Source organism: Chaetodon auriga, chromosome 20 (assembly GCF_051107435.1).
Source record: "Chaetodon auriga isolate fChaAug3 chromosome 20, fChaAug3.hap1, whole genome shotgun sequence".
NCBI classification, from domain to species: domain Eukaryota; kingdom Metazoa; phylum Chordata; class Actinopteri; order Chaetodontiformes; family Chaetodontidae; genus Chaetodon; species Chaetodon auriga.
The window spans coordinates 6,363,960-6,383,816 of NC_135093.1; the positions used below are offsets into that span (position 1 = coordinate 6,363,960).

At 43.9% G+C, this 19,857-nt stretch overlaps 1 protein-coding gene across 1 annotated transcript in view; it reads right to left on the reverse strand.

The window, feature by feature from the left end:
• psme4b (proteasome activator subunit 4b) overlaps positions 1–19,857 on the reverse strand; it is a 33,767-nt gene continuing 13,910 nt past the window's right edge. Inside the window, exons 18-47 of the mRNA XM_076760541.1 lie at positions 18,972–19,039; positions 18,255–18,458; positions 16,192–16,349; positions 15,777–15,872; positions 15,606–15,661; positions 15,411–15,467; positions 15,248–15,303; positions 15,039–15,137; positions 14,878–14,940; positions 14,652–14,747; positions 14,341–14,469; positions 13,123–13,332; positions 12,899–13,035; positions 12,663–12,716; positions 12,279–12,408; positions 11,363–11,444; positions 10,836–10,989; positions 10,316–10,382; positions 10,098–10,223; positions 9,674–9,826; positions 9,431–9,535; positions 8,374–8,465; positions 8,073–8,204; positions 7,634–7,836; positions 6,256–6,341; positions 5,915–6,043; positions 4,487–4,642; positions 3,284–3,422; positions 2,955–3,088; positions 1–964 (exon numbers count right to left, since the gene is read on the reverse strand). Coding sequence (XP_076616656.1) covers positions 830–964; positions 2,955–3,088; positions 3,284–3,422; positions 4,487–4,642; positions 5,915–6,043; positions 6,256–6,341; positions 7,634–7,836; positions 8,073–8,204; positions 8,374–8,465; positions 9,431–9,535; positions 9,674–9,826; positions 10,098–10,223; positions 10,316–10,382; positions 10,836–10,989; positions 11,363–11,444; positions 12,279–12,408; positions 12,663–12,716; positions 12,899–13,035; positions 13,123–13,332; positions 14,341–14,469; positions 14,652–14,747; positions 14,878–14,940; positions 15,039–15,137; positions 15,248–15,303; positions 15,411–15,467; positions 15,606–15,661; positions 15,777–15,872; positions 16,192–16,349; positions 18,255–18,458; positions 18,972–19,039 — 3,506 coding nt within the window. The 3' untranslated portion in view covers positions 1–829. The remainder of the gene's footprint in view (positions 965–2,954; positions 3,089–3,283; positions 3,423–4,486; positions 4,643–5,914; positions 6,044–6,255; positions 6,342–7,633; positions 7,837–8,072; positions 8,205–8,373; positions 8,466–9,430; positions 9,536–9,673; positions 9,827–10,097; positions 10,224–10,315; positions 10,383–10,835; positions 10,990–11,362; positions 11,445–12,278; positions 12,409–12,662; positions 12,717–12,898; positions 13,036–13,122; positions 13,333–14,340; positions 14,470–14,651; positions 14,748–14,877; positions 14,941–15,038; positions 15,138–15,247; positions 15,304–15,410; positions 15,468–15,605; positions 15,662–15,776; positions 15,873–16,191; positions 16,350–18,254; positions 18,459–18,971; positions 19,040–19,857) is intronic.

Below are 19,857 nucleotides of genomic sequence, written 5' to 3' on the forward strand. Positions count from 1 at the left end.
AATGATGCAGTGAATTTATTTTACAGGGGACAACAGTAAATTCTCAGTGTTGAGCTACTGTGTAATACAGCACAGAGGGTTGTACAGGAGTATAATGAGATTACAGCATGTTATACGTTTTATTACTTATCATAGGTATATATATATATGTGCTTATAACATTTATATCATCACATGATTTATATCAATATTAAGTGTTATTTATTATACACACATTAATGATAAGTGTTGGATAACATCATAACTGTAGAAATAGAGAGTTTGTCGTTTTAATACTGTTGATGTCATTTTCCATATTTATTCTACATATTTATACCATCATATGAGTTTTTTTTGTATTTAGTAAATGAATGGACATCTTGTCACATATTTAAATCTTTTGCAAGTAGGTAGACGGAAACAATGCAGTGAGAAACAGAGGTCTGGAAACAAAGATGTGGGTAAAATCAGTGGTTGAATATATTCTACAACAACAACAACAACAACAACAACAAAGAAAAAAAAAGCACCAAAAGGGTTGTTATCTCGAAAGTAAAGTGGCCTCCTTTGGGGCTGTTGAGCTGCTTGGCGAGACAAAACAAACACACCAAGTGAGTTAAATATTAGAATCTGTTTTCCCAGGACTGCTTTTCTACTGGTTTACTGAAGGCCAACATTGGCACGTGAGGTTCTGGACGCAGGGCTCTCAGCCACTGCAACAACATCAGACTGTATTTTAACAGGCTGCACGGAGGAGTTGAGTTCCCAGCAGGTTTAGAAGGAGTAACTCATTGTTTTCTATGGTGCAGGTCAGCCGGTCTGCCGAGGACCCGGCGAGGCAGCTGGCCGTCTAGGCGTAGTAACAGGGCGACACCAGCAGGTCTGTGAGCACGAGCAGCTGGTCGTCAGTGAAGCACTGACGATGCTCCTGCCAGTTATCGTGGTGAGTGCGCCTGAACTCCGACAGGGTCTTCTTCACCGTCATCTTGGGACAAAAAAGGGTAATCATCAAACATGCACAAGGCACATTTAGTCTGTGCTCAAGTGTAATGTTTGCATACTTGAGTATTACGCTTATATGCTACTTTATACTCATCATTACTACATTTCAGAGATCAATACTGCACTTTTTACTCCACTGCATTTATTTGAAACCGTAGTTACTTTGCAGATTAAGATAAACAACATGTGTTGCATTGTTGTTGATTGAAGTAGCAAACAGTATGTAAATCAGTTAAAATGAGCTCCATCTTGCCTACAACTACATTTTGCTTGTAATACTTCTGTACTTTTAATCAAGGAATTTTGATGCAGGAGTATTTTGCACACTGTGGTATTTCTACTTTTACTAAAGTAACAGATCGGATTATTTCTTCCACCAAAAAAGTCAGTAAGCTGCAAAAAGAAGTCCAGATTTTCAGACCTCTGTTGTTTACGACAGAATTCATAAATCACTGAGAAATCCATTTACTGCACATCATGATACTGGAGAAATCAGAGCAAACTAATTAAACAGCCCCATCTGTCCGTCTTTTCCAGGCTTTTGAGACAAAGTTAGCAAATTTAAATGCATCAACATATAACAGCCATTCACATCTTCAGTCAGCTGCACAGCAGAATATTTCAGGGTTTCCTTCAGTCGTGAATCAACCTTGAGTTCTTTTAAATTAGAAAAGTAAATCACAGTGTTGGACTGATGCAACTAAAGATCATTGACTTCCAGATAAGCGAGATGTAACGTATGAATCAGGGTCGTGCATTTGTTTAGTAACATAAAATACATATACATAACTATGCATGCTTAATTTTGGTTTTAATAAGATTTTTACATCTTATTTTTAATTCAGAACTTGAACAGTTGGTCACACCAGCCTCCTCTAAGGCTGAGTGAAGCTCGTTTGCTCATGGAGAACTATAACGTCCCATCACTGGAGTGAAACATGTACGTTTTAAAGTGTGTTTTTTAGCCCTAAAATCAGGACATTTCCATTAAACTCTGCAGTAAACTCCTGCAATAAAGAGGATGTTGATAGTTCTTTCCGTTGCTTCATTTGTTTTGAGGGGAGAAAGAAAGAAAGTTAAGAGCTGAGAGCAGCCTTTTTGATAACAGCCACTATCTGTTCTTATAGCGAGAGCCACCCTGACGTTTAGCAGTGGAACCAGGACAAGGCTGAAAAGCGAAACAAAGCCGTTGCCACTCGCTGATCTGGATCCAACAGCATCTGACGGTCTTTCCACCAATGATCTCATTTGTTTACACGTATTAAAAACTAACGAGGCAATAATAAGTTATTGATGTTAAAATGCCACATATAACAATTTAAATGCGCGAGGTAGAAATTATTAAAGCGAAACAAGTTTGGAGTGAAAAGTTGGCGTGGGTCAACAAGGACACACAAACGGGAAATTAAACCGATGATCACTATAACCAAGGATGTATTCATGACTTAGACATCGAGTACATCCATTTTACATTTTGGCCTTCAAACAAAACGATTAGATTAGATGTTAAGGAAGGAAAGAGGTGCCTCGAGCCTGACAGCCAGAACTGATTTTTTTAACTACAGATCATTTTGCCTGAAGAAACCAAGATATTGTATCCCTTATTATTCCACACAAAACCTGCACAACTACTCTTTGCAGGAGAGCAGACTGGGTAATTCATCTGCTTGCAAATATATATTTAAACTGTATTCCATTGTATTTTCTTTCTCATCTCTTTCAATTTGCAACAGGAGAAGCACTAAATTATCATCATCATTGGCTCCCCATCACTTTAATGTATTATTCAAACTCTGCACTATGGATTACATTGCATGTCTTCTTCATGCCTCAAGTAAGGCCAAAGACACAATTTTCCCCTCAATTGGACAATGAAATTGTATTCTTTCAGCTCAAGATGTGTTGAGCTAGATGTTTGTATGCGGGTGTGTTTGCACTGGTGTGTGTGTGTGTGTGTGTGTGTGTGTGTGTACCTCTATGGGCTGTGGGTCGTTGAGATGGTCACTCAGGTCCATCAGAATCTGAGGCATCCAGCCCGGGACGTCGTAGGGGCTCGACAGGATGCACGCACTGAGGCCGAGCACCCCAGCATGGCGCCGCACCAAGTCTTCACACACACACACACACAGACACACATACACACACACAAATGGAGAGTTAAAATGGGCCATTGATTTCAAGGTTCACAATTCCCCTGAGATAAGAAAGGGTAATAGGGCAAGTATTACTGTGATTGCCTCACTGTGTGATTGTGACGTGTGTGTGTGTGTGTGTGTGTGTGTGTGTGTGTGTGTGTGTGTACCTGTGGAGGCCAGCTCTCCTCTGGCCTTGGGGAGGCAAGTCTGACTCAGCGTCTGGAGCTGTGTCTGCAGACTAGAGTCCAGAGGGAAGAACTGGCACTGCAGTAAACCACTGAGGGTGGTGCCTGCCATGTCCCTCACCTACAGGGAGAAGGAGAAGGAGGGAGGGGTGCAGGGAGGGAGGGACAGCAAGGAGAGAGAAAGCGTTAGAAAAAGAAAAAAAGAAACCCGTGAAGATCAGAACCGACAAATAAAGGATGCGGCGTGGAGCACGAGGCAGTTTTAGGGCGAGAAACGCATACACAATTTATTAAAAGAGGCGAGTGCAAGGGGACCGGGGAGAAGCGAGGCACAGGACAGAGATGAGCACAGGAGGAGGAGGAGGAGGAGGAGGAGAAGAGGGAGGAGGGATAGATGCTGAGTTGAGCCGAGGTAAAATTCACTTGCAGAACATCACTGCCTTCCTGAATCACTTTGCATAAATTATGAATAAGCACTGAGTGACGGCTGACGCATTCAAATAGACAATGACACAAAGGCAACGCGCTCACGGGCCGTGCACTTGCAGCGTTTTACAAAATATTAAGAGAGGTAACGCTTTTTTGTGAGTTAAGACAATCCCAGCGGTGAATCCCAGCACTTATCGATTTTCACCTGCACATCCAGAGCAATAGAAAGAGACAAGCTGAAGAAGGCTTTAAAAGCACAGAGACGAGTGAGACACGAATTGTACAAAAGATGACGTAACCCAATATTGGAAGAGCTCCAGTAGTAAAGTTGATTTTATCACATTCGATAAAAAGACATGAATAATTAAATAACACGTCAGCAGTTCGTCAATATTAACAGACAGAACAAATATGCTTTGCCAAATTATATTTTGGGAATTAGATTGACTTGTGATGGTATTTTTAGGTCATTTAAACTACAACCTGCTACAAAGGAGTGAAAGACGACCAAAGTGCTCCATCAACATCCCTGTGACCACAGAAGAAGAGAAGGCACCAAACTGAAAATGAATTAAGAGCCGAGCAGCGAGGGTTATTTTTAAGCAATAACTGTGAACAGAAAAGAGGGATTAAGATTTAGTGAGGAGAGACGAGGGGACAATAAGTGGCCATTTATAACCCTGTGACAATTATACCGTACAGAGGGGCGACGGCTGTATTAAACCAGTGTGCGCTGCCTTTCTGTGCGTACGTTACCTCGAGCTGTTCATCGAGCAGCAGCTGCATCACCAGCGTTTGGATGCGGAGCACCTCGGCAGGCAAACTGAGCAGGGTAAACAAGTTGTAGAAAACCATGATCTGGACGTAGGTCAGCACTGAGAAGCGTGCATGCCACGACCTGCTGCCTGCCATCTAGAGAGAGAGGTGGGAGACAGACAGAGGTGGGTGGGGGTTTGTGCAGAGGCCCTGAAGTCCCAGAAGGTCAGGCTTTCTTGTGCAAACAAAATATTATTATTGTTAGGGAGCAAGCTAATATGTTGTGTACACTCATATGTTTGTGTGCACAAGTTCTTAATAATTAATTATGTATCAGTTCATATGCTTCTACCAGTTTATCAGGTTTGATTTTCACCTGTTCTGTCATAAAAATCTTGACTCTGAAGCTGTAGATAGGTGCAGCAGTGCTTTGAGCTAAATGCTAACGACTACATGCTAACATGCCCGCCGTGACATGCTAATGCTAAACAGGTGTAATGCTTACTGTGTTCATCTTCTTAGTATAGCTTATTAGCATGCTAACATTTGCTAATTAGCAATCACAAGTGCAGCTGAGCCTGATGGGATTGTCATTAGGGGTGTGCAGGTATTTGTTTGTAATGCAAAATACTGCATAAACAAAAAAAGGCTAGCTGTTACCCTCTGCTTCTGGTATTTATAGTAAGCTAAGCTAAGCTAACCATCAACTTGTATAATCAGCAACATCTTTTAAATAATTTCTCAAATTCGTATCTTTAGTGAAAGCTTTGCATTAATGCCACCATGCCATTTTATTTCATATACTTCATCTATTTTATCATTGTTTTCATCTTACATTTATTTTTGTTGGGTATTTGGTTATATTATATTAAGCACTGTAAAAATAAACTGAACTATCATTGTTATCTTTTTTATTGTTATCATTATTGTCTGCTGGCTTTTGCTGCACACATACAGATACAGTGTGAGCGTGCTATTGATTCTCTCATCTAACTCTTGCTAAGAAAGCCACTATTTCCCAAAATGTCAACCTATTCCAAAACAACTTTTGCACACAGCATAAGATATTGCTCCCACAAGATAAAAAATTTAGGTTTGGGTGTCAAGGTGCAACCAAAAAATGTTGTTAGAAAACTTTCTCATCCCTTCTACCATCAAATATGAAACTGTAGACACGATGGTTAGATATTCTGAGTGCGCTGGAGACATCTCTCAACGGGGTACCGCTCACATACGCAACCCACAGCAGAAATACTGTAAGCATCACAAAGGAAGCAAATTAAAATAGCACAGGTTGTTTTTAGTCCAACAACACCTTGGGCAGCATTAGGCTCGGAACACTGACAGCAAGGCAGGTGGGGCGGGGTGTGTGTGTGTGTGTGTGTGTGTGTGTGTGTGTGTGTGTGTGTTCGAGTGTGTGCATCTTACCTCTTCCAGCGCAGCCAAAACCAGAGGGATGTGCTCAGGGTACAGCAGGCCCTGGGACATGAGAGAGAGACACGTGCGTGCATCCTGCTTCATCTCATCATAGTTCTCATCAATCTCCACCGGGGCAATCTGCAGGGAGAGAGAAAACAGGGAGAGAGATGGAGAGAGGTAGGAAGACACAGAGCTACGCACCATTTTGAGTAAATGAAGAGAGAAATTGAGTTTAATGGGCAAGTAAGATTGAGTGGGTAATAATGCTGCACTGGGACCTGTGTGTGTGTGCGTGTGTGTGTGCGTGCGTGCGTGCGTGCGTGCGTGCGTGCGTGCGTGTGTGTTGTTACCTTGAAGAGTAGAGGCAGGAGCTGGAGCTGCTGCTGAACAGGAGTGGTGAAAGTTCGCCCGGCGCTCGCCATCAACCATTTCAACACTGCAAATATCACACACACACACACACACACACACACACACACACACACAGGGAGGATTTTGGGCTGCTGCCAAATAATAAAAACAACAGACTTGGTGCTGTGACCTTACTGCATTGCTCTGCTAATAAAACACAATCTATCATGATTTAGTAACTAATGATTCAGATAATTTCATAACCAGATATTTATCTGAATAATGGAGATCAGAGCGGTAGCAGCCACTGAAAGAGCAACAATACACAAAAAGTTAAGAAATGAGATCTAAATTCAGTCATGGGTAAACAGGTTAGACCAACAGTAAACACTGAAGCAGGTGTGAAAAGACACCAAATGAGAAATCTTGATCTAAAATGAAGTATCTGCTCCAAAACTGTACAGAATTTTATTTTTTTTTTAGAAGCGCAGCAAAATAAAATTTTATTTTCCATCATGAAAGTGTAAACACGGTTTCAAAGCTTTCTCCCCACTGCCAAGAATACATATCTGGTGGGAAGATACGCAATACTTTGTTTTTTAGCACGTTACTAAAACCACCAAATTGCGTCCTCAGTGGGAGCTACAGGCTCGTACAATATCTCTAGAGGTATTCAGCCATGCAGATACTTTAGATTTTATGTGCCATGGTTTTAAAATATCCATGTGTGGGATTTCTGCTGCCACCTCCTATTGGAAAGAGATGTAGCTGTTGAATTTTGGAGATATAATTTCAGCCTCAGTTGTATTTGGAAGGTAGAAAGCTGGATCAGTGAAACCAAAACTATCTGCAGAGATAAATACCTCAAAGGGGAAGCTGTTTTTTGTGATTTGGGGGCACTGGCCCTTTAATTGAATATATAAAAAAAGAAAGAAAACCGAAGTGAACTTCTTTTATTTAACTGCTATCGGAGACTAGCCTGTAACTGAGAGGAAAACAAAATCAATAATAAAGTCTAGTACAAATTACTGCTGCACAAATGTTTAAAAAAAAAAAAAAGGACAAGCCCTCCCAAATATTGAGTTAGACTCCTTTCCATAACTTTTATTTGAAAGGCTTGAACACACACCCTTGAAATTCCCCTTCATCTCCACTTCGCTGTCTTTTAAAGTGGATTTAAGAGGTGAAATCAATAAGGGATCGCAGCTTTTAGCTTGTTTCGTCTGGCTTTGGTGTGTCAGTCTATTTCATCAAGAGAATAAGCTGTCCTGGTGTACATATATATATATATTTATTTCACCCACAGCCACTGCCTATCCCTGGCCTGCACCATGTCCATCCACGACACAGTTTATATGCTTGCATCCACATTCTGACCTGTCTTGAGCAGCTTGACAGCCTGGGTGCGCTCGTCCGTCTCCTGGGTGTTCTCCTCGTGGACGTGGTTGTGGATCTCTGGCTCCGACGTGAGGGGCTTGAGCCGCTCTAAGACCCGGGTGACGAATTCTGCCACATGGGGGGAAGAGGTGGGCCGGGTGTTGGGCAGGGCCACGTCTATCATGAAGATATAGGTCAGGACACTGGAGAGAGAGGGGGGCAGCGGGGGTGAGGGGGTGAGGGGGGAGAGGCGGAGGAGGAAGGAGAAGAAACAGAAAGGAAAACAGTGACAAACAGACAACAGGAGCAGCTGAGACAGACATGGACGGAAAGACGCTCAGAATCGAACAGCCCAAGCAGTGCACACGAGCTAATTAGATTAACCTATTTAACCATGATTATGAAATCCAGAGGCGATAACGCCAAGTTAATTCTGTACCTTCCAATGCGCTCCCTGACATTCTTATACACCTGGGTGAGTTTGGGCTCCAGGTAAGCCAGCAGTCTGTGCAGCAGTTCAGAAACTCTCCACTGCTGCTGGGCCAGACCTCCCTGAAGCACATACAGCAAGCTGACAGAGACAAAGCAGAGGGGGATTGAGGGATGGGAGGTCGTTGTGTTATTGCGGTGCCTCAGCTCAGGTTCCTACTGCAGCCTGAAATCTGAAACACTGTAGATGACATAGACATGCTCTGTGCATACAGTCATTCATGCACATGCACGCACACACATGCACTTACCTGGCATCCCTGAACGAGCCACCCTCTCCGCTGAGCGGGCTCTCCATCAGCAGCTCAAGCAGCCAGTGGAGTTTCCTGGGGTCCCGGCCCTCCTATTGGACAGCAGCCAGTACAAAAGAGGCTTATTTTTGGAACTATTATTTTAGGTGGAAAGATACACACATCCACTGAGGCACTGTGTGCACATGTCCCCACACTTTTACCTCCAGTGGAAGCAGAGCCAGCGGTCCTGGGTTCAAAACTGAAGGTGTTTTTTGAAATATAGATCATTTGTGCACATTTTACTGATCTCCTGCACAAAAGTGATTGATTTCCAAGCAGATGACTGTAAATCTGCAGTTCAACCAAACGAGAATGACAGAGGTATGTGTGGTTTATTTAAGACGGGAGCAAATCAGTCTAAACTGATCTCAAACACGTTTTCTGTCCTCCTCAATCTAAAAGTTATGTTTCCTGCAGACAACACGTTTACACAGTTCACGGTTTTAGAAAATCCTCTGCTAGAACTGAAGACACAGATGGGGGATAAATGCATTTGTTCCTGATTAACAAGATTTGGAGACTCCAGCCACGCTAGCAGCTCTGTGAGGCTGCACTCAGACAACGCTAGCATGGCTCATAATGACGGTACTGACACGCAGAGATGCAGCAGGTGAAATGTTAGCTTAGCATGTTAGCAGGAGAACATGTGCACCATAGCCATTACGATTCATCGTCTGGGGACTATGAATATCTGCAGCATTTCATGGGAATCACAGGAACAGAGCAGATATTTCAGTCTGGACCAAAGCAGGGGACAGACTGACTGACTCTGCCACCCCTAGAGCCATGTTAGCGACATAAAAATAACAAAATTGAGAACGCTTGTGCTGCAAATAGTGTTTTCAAAACCCAATTTTCACCCGAATGTTTGTTTTATTGATTTTTTTTTTTTTTTTCTAAATCTGCTCTTCAACATTTTTTTACATGGCAAATATACAAACAAAGTCCCAACTCTCTTTATTGAGCCCTGAGCTAAACTGCACGTGGTGCATTTGTATGCATGCCAGCAACTCACGCAGGCAGTAGCGATGCAGGTGCCCCAGTCTGTGTAGGTTTCCACTGTGATGTTGGTTAATGCCGTCCTGATCAAAGGGCACAAAACCTTCCACAGCCTGTCCACCTGAGCGCACACACACACAATAATGAAAGTTTTTATTAATATTGACTTTTCTTATCAAAAAGTAGTGCAGTGTGTACAGTTGTTGCTGTGTGTGTGTGTGTGTGTGTGTGTGTGTGTGTGTGTGTGTGTTTCCAGCACCTTGCTGAAACTCCAGAGTTTGCTGCCTCTGATTAGTCCTGCAGTAATCTCGCACACACAGCGCTGGGAGCTCTCATGGGGGTCGCTGGCAAGCTGCTCAAGGTGCGGCCACAGTAACGGCAGGAACATGTCACCATAGTTACGAAACAGCCCCTGTCAATCAAACATGAGCATGAAGGTTTGTTCGCTGTGGGAGAACCAAGAGTTTTTTTTTTTTTTTTTTTAAACCAAAGACAGATTACAGTCATTCGTTTGACGCAAGTAAGCTGTCAGCTGTCTGACGGAGAACAATGAATCACAGCGGTTGATGGCACAAATTCCAGCTGTACGTAGTTCAATTTAGCCTTGGCTCGCGGTGCTATGCTGTGTCACGTCTTTGTAAAAGGTTTGCCAGATCGATTGAGGCTGAGGGTTTAAATTGCACCTTGAAGAGACAGAAGCGTCGGGGGTTGAAGCTGTCTTTTCCTTTCCGATCCTCCAGCGAGAGAAACCCTATAAGCTGGTCAATAAACTCCGGGTCCGAGAAATATTCAAAGATGATCTTTTCACCCTGAGTGACACACAAACAAACACCGCATGCAGTACCAGTAATACCGAGGCATCAGTGGGTGATTTTGCATGCGGTACAGTGCGAGCACGCACCTCGCTCATCTCTTCATACGGCAGGTCATCTTTTGGCTGTTCTGAAGCTGCATGGATCATCATTTCTCTGCGAGGAGCGGGGGAGACAAAGAAGAGGCTGCGGTGATTTATAGATAACAACAAACAGAGAAAATATGGATAGACACATACTGTCCTCAAATAAGCAGCGAGGATAAATGAATGATTAAAAAGTCAGTTAGTCAGCAAGCTGTCCGCATACCAAGACAGCCAGCCAGCCCTCCACCTATACATCAATTCTTCTATCTAGGCCAGGCAGGAAGTCGTTCAGTCAGCCTTATCTAGGCCAGACCATGACAGGAAGTCAGTTCAACACCCGGCTAGTTGTCCAGCCATCTAGATCAGTCATCCAACAGCGAGTCGGACATAAAGCTAGCCACAAAGCCGAGCGTCAAATCAACCAGGCAGTTAAGTCAATCAGCTATTTAGCTCCAACCCCAACAAGCAGTTAATCAGCCCTCCAGTTCCTAAATCCACCTAAACACCCAGTCATTCTCTGTACCTTGGCCATGAGTAGTAGCCCCAGTGTGTTTTCTCCACATACTGCTGAGAGTCCCACTGTTCCTGACTCAGAGGCAGGTTGTTGCTGTCGTACTGCAGCCAGCGGTTCCCCTCCCGATCCCCGACACACACCCCCTCTGGATCCTCCGTGCCACCTGGACACACGTGCAAACACAAACACATATAAAGCATGCTTTGGGTGGCATTTGCAGGTCAGTGTGTGATGCCCACAGTTGGAAAGATGCCTGTTTCTAGGCCCAGAAAAAATCAAGAGGAAAGATTTTCTAATTTCAAGCAATTTATCTTTTGATAGAGAGCAAATGTAGATTTATATTGCAGTCTTATTGCTTAATCAATCGAAAATTACCATACAATTAGTCTGTACGCCCTGATGTATTATTTGATCAAAATCACTGACTGATGCTGAGATTGCAGCTGATACTGTAGCAGAAGTTGGACTGAGAGAAGGCCTCGCAACTGAAATTGCTGTATATGATTGTTAATGTGCGTTTGTGTGCTCATGCTCACTGATATCTGATGGCTTCATGGCTACTTTCTTTCTTGGTCGTTTTAGCTGTTTCAAGATCGCGGCCATTGCTGAGATCGCCACCTGCAGGAGAGAAAGATTGTACAGCATTAAGTCACACACAACACCACAGAGGGCACTGCTCAGGCTGATGGCACGCTGTTGCGTTGCTGCTTGTTTAAAATACACTGCTGCTGCTGTCGACGGTTCTTAGTTTTTCAACTACTCAAATCTGCACTTTTTCCACAGGTGTTTTTGGGACTTGCCAATTTGTTGCTGTCAATTATTTTGTCTGTATTGTTGTGTGCATGTTATGCTTTTATTTTGCATCCTGGCATCAACTTTTTATCTGTGCATGGATGAACGACAGCAAACCTGAACTTTAGAGAGTTTGTTTGCACTAGAAAGTGAAGCAGAAATCAAGCATGTAAACCTGAAAAATTCCTGAATGTTGAGGAACTGTTGTCCCAGAATGGAACACACGAAAGAAGTGCAGCTGGAAAAAACATTAATGAAAATGCAGGTGGTGGTGACAGCTCACAAATTCAATCTTCAGGAAGACTTCGTACACCTTGGAAACGGTAAAGTATGTCGAGTTCTTGTACGATAACTGCAAAAAGGGCGTGCTATAAAGATTGGTGTGTAGTATGTGCTCCGGATGAAACTGGGACACAGCATCTGTGTTTACGGAGACACGTAACTCCATGTCTGAATCATCACATAATCCCAGAGTTTGAACAGAATTGAAAGATTTCCTCTTTGGCGCGTCCACAGGATGAGGCTCAGTGTGAACTGCATGCCACATGTGATCCACCACAAAAACGGCCAATCCGTCTAAGTCTCTGTAACCCAGAGGGATATTGGACACTATAAACAACCCGTACAAACACAAACTCAGGCAGACACGCAGCTGCAGACCTTGCGAATGCTGATGGAGTCATGTATGAGGCCCTGTGTGAAGTAGAGGACGGCGTCGGGGGGCAGTGGGTGGTCGTCTCTCAGCTGAAGGTACAGCAAGTCTGTGGCCATGTGCTCAAACTTCCAGGGCCTGAAACACAAGCAGAGGCTCACAAGTCTTGTTGGATATAAAAAAAATCTGATCTTTGAGCCTCTGCTGTACATATTTCCTACTCTCAAGCTTGGCTTTTTGGATTTAAAGGCCTGCATCACTGCCTAGAGGCTGCAGGAAGAACACATTTGCCTTTTAAATCCAGAATACATAACATCACTTCCATAGTTTGGTTTTTCTAAACATTTACATAGCAAGTGCTTCTGCATATAACACATAGAGAGAAAACTTACAGGTCTCTGTCTTCAAGGCAGTCCAAGAGATCATTGACCAGCTTCTCATATTTCCTGCACAAAAGAAAAAGAGGTGTTAGTCAGCAGTACTACTCCCACCACTCCATGCACTGATGGTAATAATAGTAAATAATACAGGCTGCTGCTCCAGCTCTTCTGTAACCTTGAGAAAAACTAAGACTCCATTAAAACTACATGAATGAACAAATAATCCCAGCTGCAGTTTATATTCTTACCTCGCAGCGACCACATTTCTGATTCGCTGACGCTGAAGCCCCTCTTTCAGCTCCTCTACGGACGGCGGCTCGAAACGGGGCGAGGGATTTTCAGACTGCGCGATGTGATTGGCTACCTCGATGCAGCCTTCAGTCACCTGGAAGTGGACGTGGCAAAGGGAGGGGACGGTTAAAAAGGATCAGATGAGGGCAGGGTGTTGGCTGGCGATGAACATGTTGCTCACAGTGAAGTAGATCCCGATGGTGTCGTGCTGGCGGTGGATCCTGTCTGTGACGTCGTCGAGCAGTCGACCGATGGAGGGCTCCTCCAGGGTCATGGTTGTCGACAGGCCACAGCGGACCAGAGCGGGCCACACCTCCCCCACGCAGTCCCAGTCCCTCACGCTGGCCAGAGAAGCAGTGCTGTGCAAACCCAGCAGGCAGTACAGAGCACCCTGAGCGACAGAATCACACACAGGGTAATGAAACATGACAGGTTATACTGTATGTGCTGGTTTAAACACCGGAAACACAGACACAGAGCCGGATCCTTCACTGTCTCCGTCAGACATGCGGCCTTTAGTCTGAATTTGAAGGACACAACCTGTACGTCTCTGCAGCTCTAATAATCTGTTAAATGCTCAGTTGTTAATTGAAGCATTTACGCTGTAATCTGTCAAATATTTCACGTTGGACAAGACAAATTAAAATGCCACAGCAGGATGTAAATAAGAGGCATAAACTCCATTGTTTTTGTTAGCAGAGGAGACGTCAACTTAATGTAATTACAGGAAGTTACAGATGTTCACCATTAATCTTACACACTGTTGTCCATTACACAGAGCGTTGAAGGGACTCATCAAACTGTGCTCTGCAATTTTGCCAAGCTGGTAAAATATTTCACTTCTTGAGCTTCAAGGCAGGATCAAGCCCCTGATTGGACCCTTTGCCAAACCCTCTGCTGAGCAGTGATTGTTCAGTCATAGCTTAGCAACCCCAGGTAGACAAAGCAGGTCTGTCAAATGTGTAGAAATGAGTCTTTGGAAGACCGTTAAAAGAAGACGCCGATGTTTCTCGCCTGATTTCCAACAGAAGACTTTTCCAGAGTTTTGATGCCCTGACAGCCTAAGTCTCCACTCGAGCCCGGGGTACAGTGAACACAAACTGGTAAACAGACTTCAGGCGGAGGTCAGGAGTGTACCGAGAGGAAAGGGCAGCAGTGTAAGATGGGCCACGGCCGAGCTGCCTTAAAAATGAGCAGTAAATCTTTCAAATCAGTGCTGAGGGCCTGAAGCAGCCGACGCAGAGACGCCAGCGTAGCCATCAAACACGTACTGAAGACACATTTTCAACTGTGGCTTAAAGTTTCAGCACCATGGACAGTGACTGTGAGCCCAGAGCAGCACATGTGTGTCACCATGTGCTGCAGTGTGTGTGTGTGTGTGTGTGTGTGTGTGTGGTACCTTAAACTGCTGTTGTGTTGTGGCGTGCTGCGGCGAGAGCAGTTGTAGGATTCGGGGAATCAGGTCTCTGTAGGAGAAGCTGTAGGTTCCCAACGCGGCCATTAGCACACTCTGAGCCCTGCTACGCACCTGCAGGGACACACACACATATACACACACACACACATAAACAGATGTACATGCATACATTCTCAATTAATTTCTATTCCACCGGAGATGTTGATGTTAATACCGTGAGGTAAATGGGAAGCAACAGATGTTCTGATTGAATTTTGCTTGTTAATTTGTCTTGCGTGTGGTGTCAGCGTTACCTGGCTGTAAGTGCTGGTCGAAAGCAGCAGCAGATTACAGAGCAGCTCCTGATGAACCACTTTATATTCACTGCCCTCCACCACCAGCTTCCTCATCTACTTGCAGAGAAACACAATTTTCAAATAATATTTAACTTTGCGACGAGAAGAACAGAATAGATTTTATGTAACATGCATGTTAATAGAGCTGCATCTGTGACCCCCCCCTGCAAAGCGTTACGCTTACCTCATGCTGGAGCAGGACCCGGTCGATGAGCAGCGCTCTGATGTGCTGCTTCTTCCCATGAAGCTGCAGAGGGAGAGACGGCATACATGCTTAAATCACCCTGCATCTGACTCACTGACACTGACAACAATCAGCAGCCGTGTCGCGCTTCTCCAACTCACCCTGTTTTCCATGGACTTCTTGACAAGAGTGAAGCTCTTCCAGCGTGAGTCAAACTCCTTCTTGTGGGTGCCTCGGAAAAACATGAGGTCACTGATGATCTGCAGTCACACAGACAGGCAAAGGGCGCTGTGAGACCTCTGCGGGCCTGCCGCAGGACAGAATAATAACATCCCACACATGAATAATAGAAAAATCAAAGGCTGGACACCTTAATGATGACGAAGAGTGACTTTGTGTCATCCTCCGAGTGCTCCAGGATGTGATCTGGATCGGAGAGAAGTGCAAACGGATTAATTGTGCATCACAATCACACTCCAAACAAAGTGAGGAGTTTGAGGCTGGTGTGTGGTGGAGTTAAAGTCTTCACTCACGTAGCAGCAGTCTCATGGTTTGGCAGATGGACTCTCTGTAGTTCTCCCGTGAATCATCTGGAGGGGAGGAGACACGCAGACGTCCCGTATGGGCACAGAATGCAGGATGAGCGGCCTTATCACCCGCTGAAACTGTCTGCAGAGCAACTGCTCGTGCGTGCGTGTTTACGTGGTCGCTTGTTTGTCTTTTCTTACCGTGGTCGACACCTATATGCAGCTTGATCTCCCACAGATTCACCATGGACGGCACGCTGAGAGGAAAACAAAATGGAAGCAGCAAAAAAAACGTGACAAGCCTGCACGAATATGTGTTTTTTATATATATATATATATATGCGTGTGTGTGTGTGTAGCTGCACGACTCACAGGTCAGATACGTGTGGTCCATCCAGAGGGGGCAGCAAGCTTCCAGCTCCAAGAAGGCAGTGCTGCACAATAGCAAGACTCTGCAACAGCTCCTCCCTGTGAATCAGACCACGCGTTACAGGCCTCTCACAGCAGAGGGTCTGTGTGTGTTATGAATCCACCTGGCAAGCCTTTAATGGTGTTTCAACACTCTCGATCAGCTAATTTCAACTTTTCCCCATCTGTGCTTTTGATTAGTCTTCATCAAGAGCGTTAAGACAGATATGAAAAACAGATGTTGAACTTCAGATTTCATTTTTTTGGACGCAGGCAAATCTAATCTATCAGTAACGGGAGGTTACGGGTTTCTTTGTTTTGCTTGTGCGTGGGCCTGATTACGTCTAGGAAAGGAAAGTTAAGAGGGACGACGGCACACCTGCTCATTGGCTGCTCTCCAGAGACGTGGCCCTCGATTCGCTGCAGCTCAGGTCGCAGGAGGCGGGACAAGAGCTGGAAAACAAAGTTCTCCTCCTCCTGACCAGGCACGTGCCAACACACACCCAGGGCGGCCACATCTCCAGCTCTGCCCCAGTCCTGGAAGTTATACAGAGCTTTTTAACTTGAACAGTCATGTGTCATCTGCTAGTATTTAAATACTGTATCTGAATCACACATAAAGGGTAAGGACACTAATCAATGGACAGAAGAAAACAAGTTATGCAACAAACTGATCTACTATCAGATCTACAAGCAGATGAATAAGCCTGAAAAAATAGCTCAAAATGACAGATTCAAAGAAAATCACGTCTAAACAAAATAAAGAATCAGTGATCATGAACTGCAGATGAAAAGAGGTCGGTGCTTGACATTGTGGAAAGCAGCGGAGGAACGTAGGTGTAATTGCTGCCACCTAGACATCAAAACAGAAACAGGCGTTTTTTTGCGCTCATGCACAAAAACAGGACAAAATACCATTGAGGTTTTGGAAATAAACTATTCCAGAGGAGCTTTTCTCTCAGGGGGGGAGGGCAGAAATACTGCAGGGCGGTTTGTCTCCTGCTGCCACAGAGGACAACAGAACCAAAATCACCTTTGAACATGCAATTCAGCAGCGTTAAAGCGAGATTATGCAACTTTGAAAAGGAAGAATGAAGCACATTGGTTGTGTAAAAGATGAAAAATAAATGCAGCCTCACTTGACGAGGTGGCTCATGTTAGCTAGTGTTAGCACTTCGCTGACTTTGTGACTTTTCTGCTGCTTTTGCACTGCGTTTTAGCATCGATCGTTATCCTGTCGACCAATCAGAGCTCAGTAGGAGTGATTTAGAAAGACGGAGCCATCTTCCTGCACACAGTATGTTGCTAGCTACTGTGTTACATTCAAGAAAAATAGTGACAATGACAACAATGCTTAACTGTTAGCAAACTGTTACTCTCACATCACTGAATTATGTCCGTCAGCGCTTCCAAACCTTTTTATCTTGTGTGACCATTAAAATAAAGCGCTAACTCATTTTCAGGTCTCATCGCAGGCTTGGATGTACATGTGGAGTTGAAAGCAGCTCATTCTGTTTCCTTTCCAGGTGAAATATTCAGCATTTCTCAAGAAAAAAGCCAACAACATCAGGCAACAGTATCTTTAATGTAGATATATTTAGTTGATTTCTATCATTTGTTCTGTATCCTTTTTATCTGGATCTTCTATGCCTCTCTTCTACTTTGCTGGCTGTAATGATTAAATTTCCCAGGTGTGGGATTAATGAAGTTTTATCTTATCTTGCGACCCCCTCAGACTTATCTTCTGACCCTTTTAGGGGTCCCGACCCCCAGCTTGGAAATGCTGTTGAAGATGAATGAAGGCATTGTTACAGTTTAAGTTTGCAATCTGTGCAAAGAGCAAGCAGATTTTTGTATTGTCTCCATTTTCTTTCTTTTCCTTTTTCTGCATACTCAGCAAATTAATTTCCATGAGTTTATTTTAATGCAAAGAAAGCAACCTGAAATCAAAACTGAGAGGTAAAGAGAGATAGTGACAGAGAGAGAGAGAGAGAGAGAGAGAGAGAGAGAGAGAGAGAGAGAGAGAGAGAGAGAGAGAGAGAGAGAGAGAGAGAGAGAGAGCAGTATGAACAGCGTACAGTGCAGCGGTTAATTTCAATTTGATAAATGTTTTCCAATTCTCTTAATGGAAATGGAAATTGCATTGCAATAACGGAACCTGTAGCTCCCCATTTAATTAAACTGCGAGAAAGTGCAGTTTTAACGGTTGCACTTGTGGCATTTTGCAATTCCAAGAAAGCCTCATTGTTTTAGACCAGATACTGTAATAGCTGCGATAACAGCCAATTTGCACTCGAGGAGGTTAGCAAATAAGCATAGCTGAAGCTGCGCAGTCAGACTCAAGGGACTGGATTTAAATTTAGTTTGTCAGATTAAATATTAAACATTGTTTTGTCTCTTAAATTAATCCTCCTCCTGTGGCGTACAGCGTGGTGTGTTTACCCGTATAGGGAGGTCCGTATCAAAGCCTCCAGAGGTGCTGCGGTACTCGGTGGGATAGATGAGGGACAGCGACCGGAGTGTGTGCTCCAGCAGATTGCAGGCCAGTGTGTAGGCCCGTTTACAGCGCAGACGCACACACACACACAGGATCCGCTCCAGGTCCCCTTGGTATTTTAACAGCTGTTCGCCATCCACACGGGTTACCTAAAAACAACACACACATGCATGCACACACACACACACACACACACAGGCAATTCAGTGCAGAGTTGTGTCTTAAATATTGAGGTTCTCCAGTAAATCACAGCATCTGGCTCGTTCCCGTTCGCATTAAGCTCCCAGGAGTAATAAAACAATACAGAAAGGGTATCAATATGTTCTGGTTAACGACAAAGCTCTTTGATATTTACGAGCGTGCAGGGAGCACGCTGCAAAAAATGTCATTTGGTCATCGTTTTTTCTCATGCAGTGTCACAATGCTATTCTTATTTGTGCAAACGTCTCCCTGTTCTGCACATTTAATGTGTTTTATTCGATTCTGGAGTTCTTTTCAGACGCATGATTCAAAGTGGAATAGACAAATCACTTCAGTAGCAGCCTGCAAAGGAAACAACAATTTAGGTCACAAAGGAGAAGAATGTTTAGCTTATATTTAGTACTATAAAAATATCTTTTATAGTGTTGAAGACTTTGGGAAATGATGGATCCTCGTCTCACCTCGGAGAGCAGCTGGAGATTCCACAACAGCTCCTTATCCAGCTCGTCTTCGCCCTGCAACTCCTGATCTGCACACACACACACGCACACGCACACACACACACACACACACGCATAAATAAGCTGAATAATGTACTGTATTGCTCCCCTGACAGAATGAGCTCATTTAGCTGAATCTTTTTTGGGGTCATTTCAGTTTTCAGTCACGCTATGAACAGCAATGTCGGTCAGTGGACTGAAATATGTCAACATCTGTTGAATGGATTGAAATGAAAATTTCTGCAGGCATTCATGGTCCCCAGAGGATGGGGCCTAATTACTTTGGTGAGCTCCTGACTTTTCCTCCAGCGCCACCATGAGGTTTACATTTGTGGAGAAGATTGAGATGTCTGCATGGACGAAATTTGGTTTACTCATATTCAGTCCTTATTTATTTAGAGCCACCATCATCACCGACCAAATACCTGCATAATTACATTCCCATCAGCCTCAGCTGTAGGTGCTAATTAGGCTAATTAGCAAATGTAAGCACGCTAGACTAAGAGGGTGAGCACTACAAACATTACACCTGCTAAAAAAAGCACGACATCAACGTGCTAGCATTGTAGTTGTGAATATGTCAGCATGCAAAAGTTAGCTCAAATCACAGCTGTCCTCAAGTGCTGCACAGTTTCACAGAGTTGCTAGCATAGCTGAATTAATTATTTTTATTATATGTATCAAAAATAGAGACTATGTGGTCACATAAATGATATTTCTTGCAGGATAAGTCACCACATCATTGTTAAAATTAGACATTCTCTCCATTAAAGCAGCACTTTATTAAGCAACTGCTAAAAGGCTGCTTTCTTTAGGCAGAAAAATATTTAATTAACAAATACATTTG